The 23,816-nt window shown below is 36.1% G+C and overlaps 3 protein-coding genes across 6 annotated transcripts in view; 2 read left to right on the forward strand and 1 right to left on the reverse strand.

Annotated features, from left to right (window-relative positions):
• Positions 1-7,456, forward strand: part of LOC129800478 (regulator of G-protein signaling loco) — a 43,591-nt gene extending 36,135 nt beyond the window's left edge. Inside the window, exons 5-7 of the mRNA XM_055844889.1 lie at positions 1,043-1,910; positions 2,043-2,311; positions 6,086-7,456. Coding sequence (XP_055700864.1) covers positions 1,043-1,910; positions 2,043-2,311; positions 6,086-7,180 — 2,232 coding nt within the window. The 3' untranslated portion in view covers positions 7,181-7,456. The remainder of the gene's footprint in view (positions 1-1,042; positions 1,911-2,042; positions 2,312-6,085) is intronic.
• Positions 7,393-8,601, reverse strand: LOC129800518 (probable 39S ribosomal protein L45, mitochondrial). The gene is made up of 2 exons (XM_055844964.1): positions 8,461-8,601; positions 7,393-8,402 (listed from the first exon to the last, which is right to left on the reverse strand). The coding sequence occupies exons 1-2, from the start codon at positions 8,509-8,511 to the stop codon at positions 7,452-7,454; spliced, it is 1,002 nt and encodes a 333-aa protein (XP_055700939.1). The 5' UTR covers positions 8,512-8,601; the 3' UTR covers positions 7,393-7,451.
• Positions 8,602-11,279: 2,678 nt separating this feature from the next.
• On the forward strand, positions 11,280-23,750 carry LOC129800549 (protein krasavietz). Of its 4 annotated transcripts, none has more exons than XM_055845050.1 (9): positions 11,280-11,393; positions 11,695-11,735; positions 12,489-12,560; positions 15,177-15,353; positions 15,435-15,535; positions 15,788-15,926; positions 19,497-19,798; positions 22,573-23,023; positions 23,115-23,750. In XM_055845050.1, exons 3-9 carry the CDS (start codon positions 12,500-12,502, stop codon positions 23,153-23,155), a joined length of 1,272 nt encoding a protein of 423 aa, XP_055701025.1. In that variant the 5' UTR covers positions 11,280-11,393; positions 11,695-11,735; positions 12,489-12,499; the 3' UTR covers positions 23,156-23,750. The 4 variants fall into 4 exon arrangements, with proteins under 4 accessions (XP_055701025.1, XP_055701007.1, XP_055700998.1 ...); XM_055845032.1 differs by having other exon boundaries at positions 11,318-11,393; positions 11,633-11,735; XM_055845023.1 differs by having other exon boundaries at positions 11,321-11,735.
• Positions 23,751-23,816: the final 66 nt, after the last annotated feature.

The following is a 23,816-nucleotide window of genomic DNA, read 5'->3' on the forward strand; positions in this document are numbered from 1 at the left end:
GTCTTCAGTCCATTCCTCTGTTTGATTTTGTGCACAAGACTGGGAGAACATTTAAGTTTTTTAGCCATATCCCTTACAATTGTTGAAGGATTGTTCTTGTAGCGCATGATCACCCTTTTCTCCAAATCTCGATCTCCAATACCCCGAGTTTTTCCACATCCAGGGTTCTGGGAAGTGGTTTTACTAGTCGAGGAATCGAAGAATCACCCTCCGGACGGTCTGGCTTGAGGTATTTGTGAGTTTTCCAAGGTCTGCGTAATTGATTCTAGGATTTTTTAGATACATGTACACGATCAGACCCCTTCTCTTTTCCATTATTATTTCGTATCTCAGTGAAAAATTAACAGAATTTGATGAGAGTTTTCACCAAAAGAAAGGTAAAAACACGTGTTACAATGTTTACATACAGTAGACTCTCTCTCAATTGGGCATTTGGGGCGAAATGTCATCCGGTTTATCGATAGATTTGGGCGTCAAAGCCTTTGTAAATTCCACAAAAAGCGCTCAATTATAAAGAATTACGATAAAATAGGAAGAACTACAGCGAATTTGAGCAAATTTGCTTCATAATTAAACGTGAAAGTTATCAACAAAATTATTCGCACGATTGAAAAAGAGCCGATTCAGCGAGAGTCTACTGTATAATGAAAATGCGGAACTAGTGGCATCTGTCATAAAAATATCAAATCATTTCGAACAATTTTATCGTGGACACGCTTTATCAATTTTTATTAAAAATATTACATTTCAAAATTAAGACTTTGTTGAAATTTGGTACACTTATATTAGGTACTGCATTGGTAAAACATAAAGTCGGTAAAGGTTTTATCCCATTTCTGACCCTTTGTTAAACTGCCCCTCCCTCCTCTAACTGTCGAAACGACTGTGATGTAGAATTACTTTAAAAAAAAAGAAGCTTTCTCAGAAGGTAAAAATCTTCCCAAGGTTTTTTTCGTTTTGTGAAACATAAATTTTCGCAACATCGCATAAAGATTTTTCCTTAGATTTATGGCCATCCATTTTGTGCTTTGGGGTATTTCAGGCTCAGAAGCAAATCTTCAATTTGATGAAATTCGATAGCTATGCCAGATTTATCCGATCGGACTTATTCAAGAGTTGCCTAGAGGCTGAATCCAAGTGTAAACCTTTGCCGTATCCTGGTGATCAATTGGATGTGGGTCTGAGAACTGGACCTGTGATTCCAACACCGTCCAAGCTGAAAAAATCTCTGAGTAATGCCGAGGATCGTCGACGAAAGAGTCTCTTACCCTGGCACCGTAAGACAAGATGCAAGTCAAAGGATCGTGATGATGTAAATAGGCATTTGAGCGGTGGAAGCAAAAGTGGCAGTAGTCTTCGAGTGCCTCTGATGAATTCCAATAGTGATTTGCACAGTTCCCGAAGTTCTCTGTCCAGCTTTGATGCAGCCATCACGAAGCTCAGTACGACCAATGAGAATGAGGAAGGACGGAGTACGCTGTGTCGAGTAATTTTGCCAGATGCTGCCACGACAATTGTCCAGACGCGATCAGGTGAAACAATGAGAGAATTGGTTGATAGATTACTGGAGAAGCGTGGACTCACCTATAACTGCTATGAAGCTTTTCTGGCGGGATTTAGCAAACCCCTGGACTTGGAGGAATTGTCCAGGAATGTGGCGGGAAAGGAGGTGCAAATTGAACAGAGAGTTGTCTTCAAATTGGACTTGCCCAATAGAAAGGTGATTTCAGTTAAGAGCAAACCATGTAAATTCCTCGAAGATGTCCTACGACCCATTCTCCATAAATACAACTATCGTCTGGAGATGGTACAGGTGTATGGCAAGGAAAGTCCTGATCCGATTGATATGAAAGTGGCTGTAACGTCTGTTGATGGACAGAGATTGCAAATAGTGATTAAGGCGACTGATGGTGAGTTAATTTTTCTCACTCCTATACTTCATCTTCCGCATCTCAGTTAATTGTGATAAAGAAGAGAAATATAATTATGGCTGTGAAATTTACTAATTGAAAGTATAAACAAATTGTTTTTTTTTGTCGTAGGCGGTAACAATGTGAAGCAGATGAACAAATTGTCCACTACCGGAATCGTGGATGGTGGTAATTGTGATGTTGCGCAATTGAAGAATTCAGCAGTGCAACATCATCCGTGCATGACTGCCAACTTCAACCAGAGCACTCTCGATGAGATCACCAATAAAGTGTTCAATGAGCTGCTCCAGGGAAAGGTTGAGACACTGGCGGGAACATCTGGAGCTGGTGGACCGGATAATCCCTTTCCAAGGGCCACGGTTGATCAGCTTTCCATGAAGGTAAGCCGTTTTTTAATGTACGAATTCTTTTAGATTTTACAGTTAATTCTTTCCGGACCGTTGACCGGAACGATGTTTTGATCAAAAACATCTTGATTCAGAATTTGATTTAGTTCACGTAAAAAAATATTTTAGATTAAACATTCTTATAAGATTATAATCGTGCACAAGAATTACATTTTTATCGGTTCTATATAATCCAAAAAAAAATTCACAGAACATTCATATGTTGCTTTGGGTACTCAGAGTCCCATAAAATGTGAAAGATTTAAATTAGTTAAATAATCTCACAGATAAATGAAGTTCTTGAAAACTTAACTGCGCATTCATATGCTCAGTTAAGATGAGATGCATTTAGATGAGCATTTATAAAAAAAAAATAATAAATCCTTTAAAAATTCTAAACAAAAATTTGTTATACAGAAAAGATTCTTACAGGCTTATTCTTACAATTCTCTGAGATATGATTTTTTTAATTTAGTAAAGAAGTTATTTAACAATTTTGGGATACTGTGCATAACATAATATAAAACGAAAAATTATCAAATTCAATAAAATTAATTTATCAATTCAATATTTATTGCAATTTTCCTTACATTGTTTAAGGGGTTACATGGGTCAAAAAAGACAAAAAAAAACCGCATATTTTTCTCGAATTTTTTTTTCAACATAAATAAAAACTATATTTAATTGAAGCTCTTTAGTATATAAAAAGAAAATATTAAAACTATATTTTCTGAAATTTTCGTTTAAAAATTCACCCTCTGAGACTTAATTTGCGAATGTTTTTTGAAAAAAAAAACATACTTTTCGGTGGACAAAAATTTCTCGGAGCAGGTGCATCTGAAATCTAAATTCCATATATTTCCTCTTAGCTGATGAGTTAACTCTTTCGCGTCACACTTTTATTCAGCAGATTAATTCATGTAAAATTGAGTTTTTCCTAATGCTTTATGATCAAAAAAATTTTCCATTGCGTGAAAACTCGGAAAAACCCCGGGTCATATATGACCCTGTTGTCCTCAAGGGAAGTGTACATACCATTTTCAAAATCTATATCACGGGCTTTTTAGGAGTTTTTTTTGCTTGAAGTTACTAATTTGGCCAAAACCATGGCAAACTGGATTGTCTTGATGAACACTGTACTCCTGGTGTTCAAGGAATCTTCCTGGTAATCCCTTGAACAGTCACTGTCACAATATTTTGAGTGGTGTTTGGCAAAAATAAACTTATCTACATATTTCTTCACACACAATACAATTGCACAATATGAGACGCTTGCAGAATACTCTAAAATATTGCAAAATATGTTATAATTCATCATATATAAGATGAAATGTCCAGGAGCAAGATATTTTCCTTCTGGATTTCACAAAGAAAAACAATGTCCCAACTGTCCCAACTGCATTGTTGGCACGAAAACACTTTCATAAACTTTTCCCTTGCCGACAATAGGGTCATATATGACCCGGAAAATTCTACGCGCTTTTCTGGAAAATTGAGAGTAGTTTATTATATCTAAATATGCATTCTACAATCTTTGGATATTCTATTTTGTGTTTCTAAAGAGCTTTTTGCTGAAAAAAAAATTAATATAAAAAAAAATTGAAAAAGAAAAGTCATTTCACAAAGTTCGAAATTAGTAATTTTTGATCTCAAATATTTTATTTTCCTGAATATCTGGAGTCTTGAGAAAATTATCCAAGCATCTTACATCCTTCTATTATAATGTCGTGCACAAACCGATAGATTTCAATTAATGAAAAATAGTCAAAAAAAAACTTTTCCCCGGGTCATATATGACCCTAATGACGTGAAAGAGTTAATGAGAAAATACTTAAAAAAAATTATTCTAGATCTTGGAAAATGAAAAAAAAAATATAGAAAACGTTTTAACCAACAAACCGAAAGAGTTTTCCTCTGTAATTTTAAAATCTTATCTTATTAAACTTAAGTTCAGAAAATTTAAATCGTAGAAGAAAAATAATATTCGCAAAAATATAAAAAAAGAATATTGGAAGGATAGTACCAAGATTTATCGTTGCCTTATATATATTCGCTAAAAAGTTTTTTTTTAATAAAATCTTGTAAAAGTATTGACAAAATTATTCCTTTTTTCAAAAAAAAAAAATCTAGATTTTTCGATCGGGAATGGTTTCTAAAATCATTTTCTTCTCTACAGAAAACACACCGATGCATAATTTTTGGTATTATAATTTACACAATATTCAGAAATAATTTGAAAAAAAAATTTCACAGCCATTTAGAAAATAAAGAAATACTATAAAAGGTAAACTTTTTTGTTTTTTACTCCATTGGTTGAGAAACTAATAAAATACCAGATTTTGACAAAAATTTTACAAGCATCTTGTGTAACAATCTTGGTGAATTTGGGTCTAATAAGATGTAGTGAAATTAACATATAGCAAGATTCAATAAAAATCTCTAAAGACAGGGAGATGTAAACATCTTGTTACTTTTCCACATAAAACAATATTTTACAAGATTGTACTAAATCGTTTACAATTTTTTTCTCAGTATACAATTGATTTTTTAGTCTTGTAAATATTTAACTAAGGTTTAAAAGATATATATTTTCAAGTGAAGAAGTCCTGAAATAATTTCCTATAACCTTTAAGCCAATAATTCTTTTTGAGAGTAGAAGAAACGTACAGGAAACCCAGTAGTACTATCCTTTATATCAGAGGTGTGCAAGAACCGTAAAAAACCGAATAAACGTCAAAATAAGTTTATTCTGGTAGCGTTTTGACCATTGACGTACATGTTTCATTTGACGTTTATTCGGTTTCAACGGTTCTTGCACGCCTCTGCTTTATATATTATTAACATATTGCCATACTACAGATTACACTTAGAATCATATTGAATTCAGGTGCCCTACTAAAGTCAAGGAAATGTTTTGCAGTGTATGTCTTGATTTTCAAGAAATAAACTAAAGCTTAAGAGAAATTAAAAAAATTTTAGAAGGAGACGGTTTTAAACCGGTTTTTATCTCAAAAAATCGGTTTTAATACCGTCTCCAAAATACGGCGGTTGACCGGTGTTTCAAAACCGGTTAACCGTTGTTGGAATCACTATGCCACATGGCCAAAATACTTTGATGAAGGCTTTCAGGCTTCACACAACTCTGGCTTCGAACAATTTATTTTTCTCATTTAGGGGAAAGTATTCTCCCTTCGAACGTTCATGCCTTCGAATAATGTGAATTTTCTTTTAGTTTTCCTAAGAAACTTACACATTTCTATTAAATATTAGTTGGCTTATCATCAGTTGTTGTATCTTACGAAAAACAAGAGAAATTCACATTATTCGAAGGCATGAACGTTCGAAGGGAGAGCACTTTCCCCTATTTTTTTTTAATGAATATGGCTTATCTATGGTACATTTTAATGGTTAATTTTAAGTCACACATTTCTTGAAAAAAAAATAGGTCAGATTCATTAAATAAAACGAATATTGGAAAATATGAAGTGAAAATAGGAAGTAAAGTGGGCAAAGCCTGAAAGACTTCCCCTCTCTCGAATATAAAGTACTCTCGAATATAAAATCTTGTTACTTCTTTCTGGTTCTCTTTTTTTCCTTTGGCCATCTGAAACAGTGAAAAGATCTCAAAATTTAAAATACACATGATTCCGAATTACCTCATCTTTCCCTACTCCACTTTCTGAAAAAAAATATACAGCATAATAAAATTTAAAGGAAAATGTAATGATAATTTTTGTTCATTATAATTTTCTTTATCGTATATTTCAGTCTGAAGAATGGGGATCAGAGACTTCCTCGGGGATCTTCAATCGAGCACGTCGACATGATTTGTTGCCCAAGCATCGTGGTCGTAAAGTGGCTCAATCGCAGAAGAACTCCCAGACAGAGTCAGAGGATAATGGTGAGGGCATTAAGAAGCCGTTGATTGCAAAGTGGAAGAGTGGAGCAAAGTTACAGGTGACCACGAGAAGTAGTCCAGGTGGGGATGACCTGCTGGAGGGTCTCAAGAGAGCTCAACGATCTCGCCTGGAAGATCAACGTGGTACGGAGATTAACTTTGAATTGCCCGAATTCCTGAGAAACAAAGAAAATATGAATAACAATAAAAATCGCCGTGAGAGTCAAAGGTACGATGATGGTGGCGAGGTGGATGTTGTACACCGAAGAGATTCCAGTGATCGTGTTTCTGGCTTCCCACCCAGACCTCAGCCAGCGCCCAGGCTTTCAATTATCAACAATAACAGTGGCAATCATGCGAATTGTGGACTTTCACCGCGTACTCCGCCACCACCGTCCACCAGTCTCGTGGGCAACAATAACAATGAGGCTGGAAGTGGGGGAAATTACAGCAATTCTGCGGTCATTGAGAGATCACTGCTCCAACTGTTGGAATCATCTCCGCAGGCGGGCGCCATTAAGAGTGATTCGGAGAGATTTGACAATAGTTCGGCATATCTTACGCCATCCCGGACGGGATTTACGGATCCGGAACTGTTCTATGGGCGTCACCACAGTGGTGGAGATAGGGGAGCTTTTAGGCATGGTGATCTTCTCAATTCTAGTTTCAGTAGCACCACTACGAACAACAGTACGAATTATTTTGAGGAAATTGGAGGATTTGGAACAGAAATGGATGTCCAGGGTGCTCGAGGGCCACCTCCATTGCCGCCAAAGCCCAAAGTTGTGCCCATGAAACCATCCAATTGGAGTCAGAGTGCTCAGCGGCAGAAGCAATCGAAGATGTCGCCAACGGTGACAAATGAGGAGATGTTCAAGATGCCCATGGATATGCCAAGGATGAGTGAAAACACGAGGAAACAGAAGAATGCCTACTTCGATCAGCCGAGCAGTAGTTTTGTTTGAAGCTGGAACTTTCAAATTTAATCGATGACAATAGCTTAATGGAATTTATTAGTACCTAGAAGACCTTTATAATATTATTTTTCACGAATAGAATTTAAGTGGAATATTTAGGAAAAAGTGCCAATCGAGAGGAAAATTTCTGAAAGAATTTTTTTTGAATGTTTTTTGGACGAAGATTTTTTTCTATCCATATTAAGAATTGATAATTTATATACACTCTACTTGGATATTCTCTATTTTTTATCAAATAAAATATCATAGTTTACAATATTTAAACTGTGGCTACTTTTGCTCCAGTGTCTTCGGGCTTAGTCACTGCTACGGAATCTGTGGCTTCCTCCTGGGTGGGTTCCAGTGCTGGCGGCGGGGTATCATCAACACGGTAAGTCACTGGACCGGGTTCCTTGGGAGGCATCCAATCAGGGATTATTTTCTCATGGAGGCGCCATGTGCCGTATTCATGGGACATGTGCCTCTCAAAGACAACATACTCAAGGACATCCTTGGCCAGGATCTCACTACCATGCAGAAGGCGCCCGAATCTGTCATAAATGGCCAGAAGTTGCTGTGTATGGAAGCGAACTGTAACCTGAGCGTAGATATTGTCCTTGGAGATCATATCTGTACAGCGAGCATGAACGAGTCGAGGATAGTCCAGGGATTTAAGGAATCTCCAATGAATCGTCTTGTCACGGACATTGTGCATGATTTCTGGATATGCCCTTTCTGTGACGAATTCCCTGATTTTGTATTTCTCCTTCTGGGCCATCAACTCGTGGATTTTGATGTATATCTGTTCAGCTTCCTTGCAGAACACCGGTGGGTCAAAATCTTCCTCAAAATTCCGTATCTTCCTGAGAGCCATCATACTCTTCGATTTCTTCTCGATGAATTCAAATTTTTGCTTCGCTCCCTCTTTTGTGATCGAAGACATCTTGCCATCACCTTCAGGGGGCACATATGGCTCAAATATCCCTCCAGTGCAGCTGATGTAGAAGGGGCGCTCCATCCAGGGGCGTGGTGGCAAAAGTCCACGTTCTCGCAGCCGGCTCTTCATTTCATCCTCCGTCAAATCACCTGGCTTCTCATTGAGATTGGGAATTTTGATCTTTATCACCTTCTTCGAACGTAGCCACCTAAATTCTGGCTTCCAGTGCTTCCGGAATCTCCGTTGCTCTAAGACACCCCCAGGAAAAATCCCCAATGCTCCAACATTTCCACCCTGGAAGGAAATTGAGAATTCAATGTCTATGTTTGTATTTGCATTGGATTTTAATTACCTGAGACAGTCTTAGAGAGTGTCTCATCCCATTGAGGAGCAATCCTGACATTTTTGTCGCGAATCTTTTAGAAAAACATGTATGAAAAGGATTTTGCAAAACTGAGGAAAAACAATGGATTTTGGAGGTTAGGTTCTTTCGATTGTCGATATTCGAAGATCGTTCTTTGTCGATAAAAAAAAATTTATCTTCGAAAATTAATGAGCCGCGGCTTCGGCGAGTCTGCCGCCGCAGCTGCAATTGAAACTATTTTTTTTGACCTAGCATAAACAACATTAACATCAATATTCGGTTCTTGGATAAATCAAATTTAGTTAATAATGTCGGTGTAGATTTAAAATTGAAACTCTTTTTTAATAGGAAAGGAAACAAAATAGTTTGTTAATATCTACAATAATTAAAGACTTAAAAAATAAGAAAGCTCCAGGTATGGATAAAATTAATAACAAATTTGTTAACAATCTTCCTAAAAAAAGCAATAATATATCGTCGGTTGCGTCTACCTCTGTCGTATATCTGCATTTATTTTGTGTCAGCATTTCTCACAAGAGGGGACGTTTGTATTGTAGCTTGCACCAAATGCAGATATACAGTAGAGTCTCGCTATAGTCCATATTTGGTTTCAAATTTGACACTTGGGTCGCACTGTCCATGTAATTTTTTTAAATTATCAACGATTTTTAGTATTGAAATTGCTCGACGGCTTCCACTTCCTTTGCGATTGTGGTACTTGTCCTTGCTCTCTTCATTGTGGATCACAATTATCACAACTACTTAATAAAGTTTGCCAAAAATATTAAAATAATTATGCATGTCGCATACTAAAAAACATAACCTAACTTAAAATCAGTATTTTGAAATTAACGGTCGATAAATTGTGGACTATAGAGCGATGGCCTATAGCGAGACTCTACTGTAAAACAAATGCAGATACGACAGAGGTAGCCGCAACCGACGATATCTCAATAACATTTTCATAAACTGTCTGAGGATTAACTACTTTCCAGACCCCTGGAAGATAGCTCAAGTTATCTCCATTCCCAAACCCGGTAAGGATACTTCTTTAGCATCAAATTATAGACCCATAAGCTTATTACCAGAATTTGGAAAAATTTTCGTAAAAGTGATCTACAGAAACATTAATAATTTTGTAAACAACAACAATATTTTGTTAAACGAACAGTTCGGTTTCCGACCTGGAAACTCCACCAATCACCAACTGCTTAGAATCACTAAAGAAATTAAATCTAAATTAATTACCAAGACCTCAACTGGATTTATTGCATTTGATTTGAAAAAAGCATTTGACTCCGTGTCTGGCATGATGGCCTTCTATATAAAATGAACCTTTTCAAATTTCCTATAAATTTTATAAAAATTATTGAATCGTATCTTTACAACCGTAAAGCATTTGTACAATTTAATTCTGGGAAGTCCTCTTTGTACTCTTTGATTATGTTGACCCTCAAGGAAGTGTCTTATCTCCTCTACTTTATAATATTTTTACTTCAGACTTGAAAATAAATCCTCCTGTAAAAATAGCATTATTTGCTGATGACATAGCTTTTTACTACTCTAATACAAATCCAGATGTAATCATCAACAAGTTATCAAATGCTTGTGCTCAGTACATTGATTATTGTTCTTATTGGCTAATTAAAATTAACATGGATAAATCTCAAGCAATTTTCTTTACGACCAGAACAGCTAAAAAACGTCTTCCAAATTCACCCATTCGGATTAAATCCATGGAAATAAAATGGACTAAAGAAATTAAATATCTTGGTATGATTTTGGATTTTTTGGATCCTAAGCTAACGTTCAAAGATTATATTAACTATACTATAAATAAGTCATTAAAGGCACTCAAAATACATTACCGTTTGATCAATAGAAAATCGAAACTCTCCACTCCCAATAAAAAGTTAATTACTTATAACACGGCGTCGCAGAATTCTTTATTTTATATAAACACTGTGATATTTTCAGACACAACTGTCTGGAAAGTCTGGAATGTAGATAAAAATCCACAGAAAATCGGCAAAATAACTACAGAAATTCGTCAGAGTATGCACTAGGATTCGTCAGAAAATCTGCAAAAAAATTCTGAAGAATTTTGTCCCAAGCCCAAACAAAGTTCCTAGGAATATCTACAGATTTCTCGGCAGATTTTCGGCAGAGGTGTAGATATTTTCTGCAGAAATCTTAAAGATATCTGACAAAATTATTTGACGGGTTGCTATTGTACGCAGTATTCTTCTGTACGGTTGTCCCATCTGGGAAGTCTGTGCTAGAACGCACAAAAAGAAGCTTTAAATTATTCAAAATAAATTCTTAAAAATTATCTACAAGAAATCATGGGACTTCTCTACTATCAAACTTCATGAGATTGCCAAAACTTCTCTTTTGCAAAACCAAATTTCTAAGATTAAGGATAACTTTCTTCTGCAATGCAAAACCTCCCACCACTCGATTGTAAGTCAATTAACACTTTAAACAGTATCATTTGTATAAAATACATATCCGTCTTGCATTAAATCAGTAAGCACCATATTACCTTGTGCTTAATTTATTTTTCTTAATCTTTTATTTCTTAATACAATTCAAATATTCTTAACAATGTATTTAAGTTGAATCAAATCAATGATTTGGAAGACTTGGAAATTTGGAAGAATGTAATTATTTTGTAAATGTACAAAAAGTAGCTCAATAATAAAAGATTCTATAATAATAAACTCTTTTTTAATAGGAAAAGAAACAAAATAGTTTATAAAGCCGGCTTTTCTATAACGTCCGTCGGCCGCTTCCATTTTACTGACGCACAGCTCTGTCGACAACAAGTTCGAAAAATCGCCACATATCATTCGGCATTGAAATTGCGAAAAGTGACAGTGTGATTTTTGTGAAAAAGTGCTCTGCAATTTATTAATTTTGTAAGTAGAATATTGGCAAAATAATTAAATTTTAGTACCTATTTGCACGGAAAATTGGCAGTGAGACTAAAGACAATTCACAGTGACACAGCAGAGACCGGAAAATTGTTGATTTTTCATGTGATTTTGAAGGCATTTTTTCTCGTAGAGTAGCAAAGAACAAGTGAAGAGACGCGCCATCACTTTTTTTTCTTCCTTTATGACAGCACGTTTTTCTTTCTTATTTATCTCATTTTAAGCCACTTTTCCTACGTGTACAGAGACTTTTTTGGTTGATTAATTGAGTTTCTCATCAATTTAGGATCACACATTTGGATTTTTGTTTGAGACAACAGAACAAGAGTAAGATTTTTACTTTGACTTTTTTTTTTCATCATTTTCGTAACAATGTGACGTCCACATTTTCTAACTCTCATACTTCTCAACATCTTTTTTTTTGGCCATTGACCTCAAATTCTCACCCAAATTGCACCTTATGCCATGGCGGAAATGTGCCTTCTCACTCTTGCCAGAAATCTCTCGGGAAAATTAGGACGATGGGAATAGTTTGGTCGACCGTGACTCAAAGCCAAGATTTGACTCATTTTGCAATCGCCATTGTTGGGCTTTGGGCATCAAAATTGGCTTTTTTGGGTTCCTTCAAATTCAAAAATTATACCTGCTTTCCATAGCAATTAGCCCATGCCTAATCCCTCTGGTAGAGGAATTTGTGGATGTTGAGCAACAACGGGAAAAACTCGTTTGTATTGGTGCAAGAAAAGCCCATCTGGATGAGTCACGAGGACAGAATTTCGCATGCGAGACAGAGAGAGCCAAAAGAATTAATGAGGTTATGTTGCTTAAATTGTGGCATTTCCGGTTCTACTTCTTTTTGCACTCGCAAACACCAAAAAAACAAGCACCAGAAGAATCAAGTATTTGGCAAATACCTTTCGAGGGTGAATGGCAAAAGAAAGAAAAGGCAAGACAAGAAAGCACAATTCCCTCATGGATTAATTTTTTTTGCATTCCTCACAGACAGGAAAAGAGAATGTCCAGGAAATAAGAGTCTCTATGGGGACACAATTACCATAATTCTATCCTTTCTCGTTTCAGCAAATTATTGTATGAGTCAAAAAACAGAGAGACCAGTTCTATCAGGTCAACGCATTAAGACCAGGAAGAGAGGTAAAGAATGTCCTATTGATACACGGTTAGGGGCGGGAATAAGCAATTTTTGTTTTAACTTGTTTTAACAGTTTTACAAGAGTCCCGGTCAAAATCCCAAAAATCAAAATCTCGAATACTTAAAAGGCTTAAAAGTTTCCATAGCCACTTCCGGGATTTCAACGGGAATTTTCCGTGTTTTGAAAAAATATTCTACACATTATCCTCTGAAATAATTTCGTCCCTTTCAGGATTTTGACCATTCGGGATTTTGCATACCATCCTTTTTTGCAATTATTTGTATTAGGAAAGACCAAAGCCATAAAGAACGTAGTGCATGGATACATTTAAATTTATAAAGTTAGATGAGAATCCTTATAATCTTTTTTGGTAGAAATTGTAAAATTAGACAAAAATCTCTGTGCTTTGAAAAAAGCTATGAGTTAATTTCATTAACCCTTTATTTAAGGACGAGACGCTTTTTACGGACTGAAATACGAGCTTCAGATCTAAGGCTTAGCCATATGGCTTAACTGCTCTAATTACTTATCAGTCAAGATTTTTTTGGAAATGTTTAACTTAAGATTCGATTATTAATTTATTCGAAACTATTCGATTCTGAAAAACCAATAATTTTCAAGGGGCAAACAACTGACCAAAATTTCATGTAGAATCAATATTTACAATTTTATATGGGAAGAAGGAATTACTCGAATATTTCCCTAAATATTCGCAATATTCGTGAAATATTCGCGATATTCGCAATATAAATAATCAGGAATTATTCGCAATATTCACAATACTGAGGAAATATTCAAGATATTTATGAAATATTCGCAATATTCACGAAAAAATGCTACTATTCGTGATATTCACGTTGGTAAATGTTCTAGACTTGATAAAATTGGTTGCTATTTGGGTTTTTCAGACCTTCAGAAACTGGGCTAAACTTTTAGTCTGAATCTGAAGACAGCTAAAGTCAACAATAAAAATGAAACCGATAAACAAAATTTGCGGAATCTAACCTTGGAAAGTTTAGCAGAGTCTGAGGGCCAATTTTTGAAACTCACTCGTACCCGCGAGCTAAATATTAAAAAAAAAAAATGGCGTCCTTTCAACCATTGGATGTACGTTAGGGTGTTTCAACAAAGAAAAAATTTTTTTAGCACTATTCTCAGGGTGCTGTATTTGATGAGACAAGAAAGTATTTCTTCGACGACCATATGATCAGACGCCGTTTAGAGGTGGCTGATTGACCCTCTCTGTAGAACATTTTTCTGATTTTACACTACAGAGAGGGTCATTCAGTCACCTCTAAAAGGCGTCTGATCATATGGTCGTCGAAGAAAATCTTTATTGTCTCATCAAATACAGCACCGTGAAAATAGTGCCAAAAAACTTCTTTAAGTGTTCGAAGCCTGAAATTTTTCCGAAATTTGAAAATTAATTTAGAAATCCCGTCTGTTGCGAATATCGCGGTTTTATAATGAAATACTCATAATTGCTGTAATCCTAACAAAATTTAATTTCGTTCGTGTTAATTAAAACCACTATAACACTTTAAATAGTCTAAAGAACAGATTGATATTCCACGAATTCTTTCCCAAAATAAACGTTTTTACTGCTCGAACTCTACGGAGAGAGCAGTATAATATAATATAATCCCTCGATTTTTTCACCCCTCCCAAATTTCCACTTTCCACCCACCGGAGACCACTTTTCTCGACAAATTTCAACGAACGATTTCTGAGAAATGTCACGCTGTTTGTCCGTCAAGTCCGTCTGTCCGTCCGGCTGTCGCCAGCTCTAGAGGCCAAATGGTTAGAAATAGAGACTTGGGACCTTCGGGTGACCCCCCCCCCCCATAACTCGACCCAAGGATCATTAACATGCCCCTCATTTTTCTCCCCACCTCTCCCCTTCCCCTCCAAAACTATGTTTTTTAGAGATTAACCAGGCGAACATTTCGTCCATATACGAAAATAGGGTTGAATCATTCCTAATAACGGTTTTTCAAGGTCAAAAATTAAAAGGACACTAGAGAGCGCATTTATAAAGGGAATGGAGTCAAGGCTTGTTGGAAAGGTCTTGGAATTTCCTATAAAACTGAACCGATTCCAATCGGTAATGATCCGGTTCATAACCAATAAAAAAAATTATCTGAAAATCGATCCTATTACTTTTAAAACTATTTTGGGGGATCTTTTGAGAGATTAATGAATCGGTTCAAATCGGTTGAGAATCGGTAAACGGTAAATGATGCGAAAGTACTTTTCTATTATAGCATCTAAGTCAAGAGTTCGAGCATTTCGCAAAGCCTGGGACGCTTTGCCACCTCTTTTTTTTTTAATCAGAAACTAATATTAAGTAAAGTAATAAATCAAGCCTACAAACATTTGATTGTGTGTAAATTAAATATAGTTTGGGATGGTGATCTGAGTACAACTTTGTTCTTTTTATAAGTTGTTTTGAATTCTGCAAGGTCATAGTACGACACTTAAGAGAAAATAGTTGCGCTAGAAATGGCCTCTATTGCCCCTATATACATAAATATTTGTCCAACAATTGATGTCTGCTGTAATTCGTGAATGTTTTCTTTTTCATGTTTCTTCTTTTTTTTCTGGTAATGTATTGTAGATGAAAGAGAGAAGTATGACCCCACGGGCTTCCGTGATGCGGTCATTGCTGGACTTGAAAAAACTGGTGGCGATTTAGAGCAAATCTCGAAGTTTCTCCACAACGCCGGCAATAAATTGGATTATCGTCGCTACGGAGAAGTACTTTTTGATATTCTCATTGCTGGTGGTCTTCTTGGTATGTCTTTTTTTCGTTATTTTTGTTGCAGTGTTTAGAAAGGTCTGACTATGTTTTTTTTTTTTTTTAATGAACTTTCAGTTCCCGGAGGATCAATCTCTCAAGATGGCGAGAACCCATGTACACAGTGTTGCATCTTCAATGCCTCTGAAGACATGGAGGCCCTGCGTAATCAGGAGCAGGTATATATCTCCTCTTACTTTTCATTTAATATCATTTCGCACCTCATTAGAGCCAATTTGCCTTGGGGTAGAAGAAATTCCTCCATGATCGGCAAATTGGTGTCGATTGAGTGCAAAATTAAAAAAATGTAAAGAAAGTGCCGTTATCCCTAATTTTTTTTTTGTGGAATTAGGGAGCCAAGCACTTGCAACAATGTAAACTTTAATTAAATTCTTCACCTTTGTGACGTGTCTCAAATATTTTTTGCACAGGTCTTCATCAATCTCATGCGTCGACACAAGTACTTGGAAAAAATGTTTGAAGAAGAAATGAGAAAAGTTCTCGTCTTTATAAAAGGTTTCACACCAAGCGAACGAGTTAAATTGGCTCGTATGACCGCATTATGGATTGGTAAGTGGATCATGGGTGAACATTATTTTTTTTTGTTCATTCTATAATTATCTCTCATTTTGCGATAACAACTCTTATAATTTCCAGAATGATTATTTTGTGTTGAGAAGAAAGACAATTTACTTTTGCCTTTTCAATTTGAAATCATACTGGAGATAGCAAAAATAAAAATCAAATATTACTGACTTTCAAATGTCCAAGAGTTATATTTTACTCTTTAGATTTTGAAAGCCATCAAGTTTGAAACAAATTTGTTTTATCATAATAAGAGAGAAGCCTTCAAAAAAGATCCCACAACATTCTTCTTATCTGGTGTGGTGTGTGTGTCTAGAGATCATTTGGGAAATATTTACGTTATGGCATGAGTCAACTAGTTGATGGAAAAAGAAATTTAATATTCCTTCTCAACAGTAATAATTTTAATAACACAGTCGATTTCTTTGCCACGAGAATCGTTTGTTTACTTTTATACATTTTTTTTGTCTTTGTTTCTGGATGTTTTGATATCTTTCGTATATATCTTGTTTGGCAATATTTAGATCAACGAACATGTAAATATTCGAGAAGAATGCCAACAACATTATTGTAGAGACGATTACAATTTAAATAAAATACCTAGGCGCATGTGCCTTTAGTTGTCTGTATATTTTTTTGCAAAATATATTTTTTTTACTTTAACTTTCTAACAGTTTTTTACCAGATTCTGTAAAAGATTAGGGTAAATGTTCTAATTCAATACCATTTCCAGACGCTTTAACTTTGACAGAAGATTAAACACATTAAGTTCATATTTTTTCTGAAGAGAATTACATAAATTTGCTCCTTGACTCTTCTAGAATCTTCCTGTTTAGTGAAAATTCTTTAGATATAATTTGAAAACTTCTTAAATACAAGAAAAATACGCGAGTGTGAAATACTTTTATTGGAAACAAATTAATCCTAATGGAGACAAGAGAAACTTTCTAATTGGAGACAAACAGTGTAAATGAAACTGCGATGAAAGGCTTCCAAAAGCTTGTTGAGTTGCTCCTTAAAGCAGGATTTGTTCTTATTCCTGGTCTTTTCGCCTTTCACATTTAAAACAATAAGAAAATCTCTCCAAAAAAAAATCTTATTTCCGGGGTTTGCTATTGAAGCATTTGCAGACACTTCAGAAAAACCCTTTTTCTTCACGAAATATGTAATTATTTCATTTAAAAACTTCACGTACCGTTAACAATAAAGATTAGCACTTAATTTAACTACAATTAGCCAGAAATATGACATAAATGTTAAATAAAACGAATAAACAACAGTCACCTCATTGTGTTTTTCATTGGAAAACATGGTCGATCCATGAAAAATTCAATGGTGAAAAGGTACACTACTAATTTTTCTGAGAAACTAACAAGTTAAAATTTGTGAATATGAATGGATTTTCGCCTTATTTGGAGCAAAAATTAACTAAATAATGAAAGTGAGGTATAGAAAATATATAAATATAATAATTTAGTACTGTATTTATCATGAAAACAGTGACGTTTCCATTTGGAGTAGCGAAAAATTTCCATTTGGAGCAGGTTTTGAATTAGCTTAATTTACCCTATAGGATTTTTGAATACTAGACTCAGCCATTCGACGACTCAGAATATAAGTCGAAAAACTCGATTTTTTACAAAAATCATTTCATTCACTTTTTGGATACTTTTTTTACCCTCTACCTTCCCTGTGAATATTTGAAAGATAAATATTTTTATAGTTATAGAGATTTTAAATCTCAAAAATCCTATACTCTGCATGTAAAGCGTGTGCACGATGAAATTTCTCCATTGATAAATGGCTCTCAAACATTAATCACAGCATATAAAAAAAACAAAAATATTTTTGGAAAGATAATTTTATTAGCACATTTCTGGGATTTTGTTTTTTTTTTTTTTAATCCAATGACTTCTCGCCGAATTCTCGCACCTTCTTCTTAATTCCCTTCATTAAGGAGTTGACAAACCCATGTCCACGGTATCGTATGGCTTTCTTTCACTTCCTCTCGAAATTCGGCAAGTTTTCGGCTGTTTGACCCTTTTTCCTGAAACTTGTCGTCAAAATTCCAGAGTATTTCTCAATCTTTCGGAGTGCACGATGGGTTAAACATGTTTCCCACAGCCTTGGAATCCTTTGAAAAGATGATCGTTGTGTTTCCGCAACCTTGTTTTAACATTTTGACCATTTTGACGGTGCATGTCTGTCCGATGGGGAGTAGCCTGAGCTTTATAGGTTATCAAACCATTCCTCCTCTTGATTTTATGAACCAAGCTCCAATGTATTCTCATCTTTTACCAACATTTCACACGGAAAGATCGAATTGCTTTTCAAAAAGCTCAAGCACTTTTTTTTAACATCCTCGTGTCCGGAATCCCAGGCTATCGGTCAGTTCCTCCTGGCTTCTGAGTAACAAACTTGAATTCCTTCAACCGATTTATACAATCTTCCGGGCAGTGGAGCGGAAAACTTCCCGGTCAATTTCGCCATCTCAGCATAACTCGCATTTCAATTTTTGAGATTATTGTCAACATTTAATCTATGTAGGGTAAGGGCTCATAATTTTGGACAGTCTGCTTCTAAGCATCGATGTTCCAAGTTTGAAGTGCGATATTTTCGATACTAATTGACTTTTTTTGTTACTGTCTTTACAGAAGGGTTGTTTAGAAACTTGGCAAGCTATTTATCGTCTTATTTTTACTAAAATTCGTTTTAATACGTTTAAAAATGAATTGATATGTAGAGGTAAATTTGACTAGAATTTTGGACAACTTAGTTATTAATTTGGACAACTTGGCTGTAAATTTGGACAGCTAATCCGCCTCAACAGGATTCCCATTGTTCTTCATTTCATGAACCAATCTTACCAACTCCTCTTCCTGTTTATGTAAGGGAAACGTAGAATGTCACAAGAAGCCCGGAAACTTTCCATATCATTCATTAAAATGAGTTGACTTTGGTACTCCAAGTACGTGCGGATTCGCTCATTCCCTGGCTTTTCCGGGAGCCTTTCAAGGCTTTTCTCGCTACATCTCTTTCGTAGAGATGATGCTCCTTTGTTTCTCCAGGCATTTGTCCAACTTAGTCATCACAAAAGCTAAAACTTCACGAAATTTCGTGAGAGACACTTGTCCAAAATAAGGAGTATCACCTCACTGACGTCTTAGAAATTTTCCCATTTTTCACACGAAAAATCTAATTCACAAGGCAAATCTCACTTCAGGTCAAATGTACAAATCACTATTAACGTGAGATTGAGAGAGACATTGCACAAGATCACATTGATGGGGTAATTATGTTACTTGGCAAAGACTTTCCGATTTTTCCTTGGAAGTATTATGAAGATCTTATAGAGAGTCATTTTAATCGGGCAATTTTGTATTGTGATAACATTACGTGACTCGCATTAAATTGTGTCAATATGCACTATTTTGACAATAATATCTCACAATGTGTAGATGTAGACTAATACTCAAGTTTTAAACTTTTAAACTTAAACTCAATTAATAAACACATTGAATTTGCTTTTAATTTATCTCTTTGTTTTTGCATTAGGAAATGGATCTGTTCCACCAGCTGTTCTCTTGGTTCTCATCAATGAACACTTGGTGAAGGATGGCATTGCCTTGGATTTCCTGATTGAAGTGTTTGTTACATTTAAGCAGGAAAAAGGAATGTCATCACTGACGCAGGCACTCAAGAAGGGCAATATTGAGAAGCGTCTAATGGAGTTCTTCCCTTTGAACAAGCGTTCTGAGGAATATCTCAAGTCTGTCTTTGTCAGCAAGGACCTTACGGATATTGTCAAATTGCATGAGCAACGTGCTAGCCAGGAAGCTAAGCGCGAATTGCAGCAGGTGAGTCGTATGCCCTCATAGAAATAGAGTATCGTAGGATAACTGGCGTTGTATAGAATTTTAGAAATTATAGAGTAGAACTCCTTCTAGGTGTATTATCAGTTGATTTATTTTTCTTATAAGCCATAAAAAGTAAGAACTTAGTCCCCTGTGGTGTGAAAAGTTGAAGATTTTAAGAAACCTTGACAAATGGGGATAGAGTTTGTCCACTGGCGTGCCCTTTATGCACCCTGTTACAATACGGGCGGTATCATTCAAAGCGACGTCAACTTGCTTAGCGTGCGCAAATTTCTCCCATACTTCAACTGTGTACTCTGCTACGGAAAAAGATAGGGCAAGTTCAGACGTACGCAGCAGTTTCGGCTGAGCTCCCCACTGAACGTTGACAAGTTTTCGCAGTAAGTTTTTTCTTGTCTTGAGCTTGTTCTTAACGTTACTGCAGTTGATCTTGTATGTATAAGAGTTCGATTAAGAGTGACACCTAGAGGCCCACTTGTGACGCAATTGGAAACAACTTACCTCTGTTTTAGAGGGATTTGGCTTTAGTTGGTTCTCCTTGTAGAATTTGGAAAATTCCACAAGGCAAGTCTCAAGCCGGGACTCCACGTCTTGAAACGTGTTTGCCTTAGCAGCTAGAGACAAGTCATCCGCGTACAAGAAGGCCTTAGATGGAAGCGGCAATGGCTGATCATTTGTGTAGATATTAAACAAAATTAGAGCCAGGTCACTACCTTGCGGTAGGCCATTTTTTGCTGTCTCCATCTGCTTTTCTGACCACGGAACTCAACAAAGGATCTGCGATTCTCTAAGAGAACTCCAATTATCCGTGTGAGACCGTAGTCTTTTGTAAGATTGTAGATCTTGAAAAAAGAGAATTCTGTGGTTTACTGTGTCAAAGGCTGCCGAGAGGTAAACGACGGCAACACTTGTGATTTTGTCTTCCTCAAACCAATCCTCAGTGTATTGAGTGAGGTTCAGTACTTGACCAGAGCTGGATTTCCCAGAGCGGTATCCAGCTTACTCTCTGATCAGCTTATCCTCTCCTTTGCAACAGCATACTTTCAAACACTTTGAAAAGATGACATAATAGAGATATATGACGATAGCTCCTTGGATTGCCACCACATGGGTTTTTCGCCACTCTTTCGGAATTTTGCGATGACACAAACAATGGTTAAAAAGTCTGAGGATCCTGTCAACAGTGATAGGTCCAAAATTTTTATTTGTTCTGCGAACAGGCCGTCAATACCTGCCGCTTTCCTGAATTTCATCGCATTAATAGCCGAGTTGAGCTCGTCTGCATGAAAAGGTATATGCAGAGGCACTCCGTCCGAATGACTTTCGGCTTAGAGACGACCTTGCCAATTTTGCCATTTAGGAGCAATTGACTTGCGATCTGGTTTGTAGTGACCTGTGGAAGAATTTTGTCGGCAGCGGGGTTGTTGCCAAGGTGTCGTATCAACCTCCAGGTCTGAGGTCTGTGAGTGAGGTTGAGACCCTCAACGGTAGACACCCAGCGCCTCCGACGGCTCTCCGCAATAGCGTCATCAATGCACTTCCAAGTTGTAGCGTCACCAAATGGATCTGCTAAAAATGATTTAATATAGTCCGACATAATTCATTAATTTTCAACCGCTTATCCCTATTGGGGTCGCGGGCCCATGACATCCAGTTTAGTAGTTCACGCCTGTCGATCCTCCGCCACTTCAGGAAGATGTTCGGGTTCGATCCCAAAGCGTTCCAAGGCAAGATTCTGAATTTGATTCAGCCACCTTGTCCTAGGTCTGCCTCGAGGTCGACGCCTTCACATAGCTTTTCTGGGGAATCTTTTTCTATTCATATGCTGAACATGTCCATACCATCGAAATTGTGTTCTCTACCCGAAGAAGCAGCTCCTCGACTCTTAGTTCCTCACGAACGGCCACATTCCTCACTCGATCTCGACGATTGATTCCCTTAACCGCCCGAAGGTACCTCAACTCAACAGGTTGCAGTCGCGATCTTATACTTTCGGTCATTACCCAAATCTCATGACCATAGGTGAGAATAAGAATAAACACAGCTATGAAAACTGATAGCTTAGCCGAACGGCTGAGCTCGGCCTTCCTCACCACGCTTCCGCCAAGCTCCCTCATTACTGCAGAAGCTTGACCGATTCGCGACGAGAGTTCGAGAAATCACCATTACCTCCGACTTTTTGTCGTTCATCTTCATACCTGTTTCGGCACAAACATTTACAAATCGGTCAAGTGCGCGCTGAAGCTTTTCTTCGGAAGATCCAAAAAGAACCAAATCATTTGCGAAGAGGAGATGGCTCACCCTGAAATCCCCAATACGAATGGCATTCTGCCCCCGACTGCGTTCCACAATCTTATCCATGTATATTATGAACAACAATTTATTTTAGTGTCCAATTTTATCCTCAAAGTGTCCAAAATAAGAAACTGGACAAAATTATGAGCCTTTCATCTAAATATAATAATTTAGTACTGTATTTATCGTGAAAACAATGGCGTTTCCATTTGGTGTAGCGAAAAATTTCCATAAGGAGCAGGTTTTGAATTAGCTTAATTTACCCTACGAAGAAAAATTTAAGAGGGAGGAACGGGGGAAGGGGTCAAAGCAAAAAACTAAAATTGCGAAGGAGTTAAAGGTCTTTACAATCTAAATCCAAATGCAATTGACGTAGTCCGCTACTGAGTAATATGCGGATGATTTTTTTTAATTTCCTCGCCATGGCAAATAAATATTTCTATTACATAATTAATTTGCAGCTTCTCAACGATGCTATCAATGACAACAAGTCTCCGTCGGAGATAATTGAGGATGTGAAGGAGGCGGCTCTGAAGTCAAATATTTCTGAGCATGAGGTGATTGGACTCATTTGGACGACAGTAATGTCACTAGCTGAATGGAATAAGAAGGAGGAACTTGTGGCCGATCAGGCACTCAAGCACCTTAAACAGCATACTCAACTTCTTCAGGCATTCACGACAACTGATCGTGCCGAGTTGACGCTGATTCTCAGGGTGCAGGAATTCTGCTATGATAATATGAACTTCATGAAAGTCTTCTCCAAGATCATATTGTTGTTCTACAAAGCAGAAGTTGTCTCTGAACATTCAATTATCAAGTGGTACAAGGAGGCCCATTCGGCCAAGGGCAAAATGCACTTCTTGGAACAAATGAAGAAGTTCATTGAATGGCTCCAAAATGCTGAAGAAGGTTAGATTTTCTTGTTTTCTTATTTTATTCTTTGTACTTTTCCCTAATATTTTTTAATTGATTATAATGTTTCTTTTTTTTTCAATTGTAGAATCCGAATCAGAAGATCAAGGAGAAAAAGTTGGAGAGTAAATTTTCTTTGACGCAATGACGATTTTTTGAGAAAAAGAAATAATTCTGAAGAATTTGAAATACGTGAAGAATATATATACAATTTCCATGGTGGTGAGGTTTACTAATTTAAAAAAAAAAATGAAGAAAAAAATGAAAAATACACATTAATGATATGAAAAAAAAATGAGTAAAAAATATGCTAAGAACAGAATCATGAAAATTTTTAAATGATATACATAAGAGAAAATCCTTAGTGAACGGAATTCATATAAATAAAAAAAACAATATATATACATATACTCTCAAAATATTTTCTTTCTTTGTTGTTTTAACGTAAAAGTTTTTTAATTAAAAATGAAAATAAAAGTGAATACAAAAAGGGAATTCCTATACATTTTACACAATGGAGAATAGTTCTAGAAAGTTTATTTATACAGAGATAATAAAAAAAAAAGAAAAAGAGATTAGAGAGAGGATTTAAAAAAATGAGAATAAAATGATAAGTAACTTAATTTTTTCTGTTTCTGAGTTTGAATGAGAAAGAAGATAACTACAATACCATAATAAACTGTTATTAGTAGGAATGCGAGAATAAAGGATTGTAAAAAATTAATATTTGGCCTTTGTGGCTTACAAAAGCTGGGGCCGTTAGAGATCTAGAAGGAGAAAAAAGTAATAG

Source organism: Phlebotomus papatasi, chromosome 1 (genome assembly GCF_024763615.1).
Source record: "Phlebotomus papatasi isolate M1 chromosome 1, Ppap_2.1, whole genome shotgun sequence".
NCBI classification, from domain to species: Eukaryota; Metazoa; Arthropoda; class Insecta; order Diptera; family Psychodidae; genus Phlebotomus; species Phlebotomus papatasi.

Excerpts from the sequence above, each read along its gene's own strand:
- LOC129800518 (XM_055844964.1), bottom strand. The coding sequence starts at position 8,511 with ATGTCAGGATTGCTCCTCAATGGGATGAGACACTCTCTAAGACTGTCT. Across the intron at positions 8,403-8,460 it reads ACTCTCTAAGACTGTCTCAG|GGTGGAAATGTTGGAGCATT; the intron begins GTAATTAAAATC and ends ATTTCCTTCCAG.
- LOC129800549 (XM_055845050.1), top strand. The coding sequence starts at position 12,500 with ATGAGTCAAAAAACAGAGAGACCAGTTCTATCAGGTCAACGCATTAAG. Across the intron at positions 15,927-19,496 it reads TATGACCGCATTATGGATTG|GAAATGGATCTGTTCCACCA; the intron begins GTAAGTGGATCA and ends TTTTTGCATTAG. Across the intron at positions 19,799-22,572 it reads CTAAGCGCGAATTGCAGCAG|CTTCTCAACGATGCTATCAA; the intron begins GTGAGTCGTATG and ends ATTAATTTGCAG.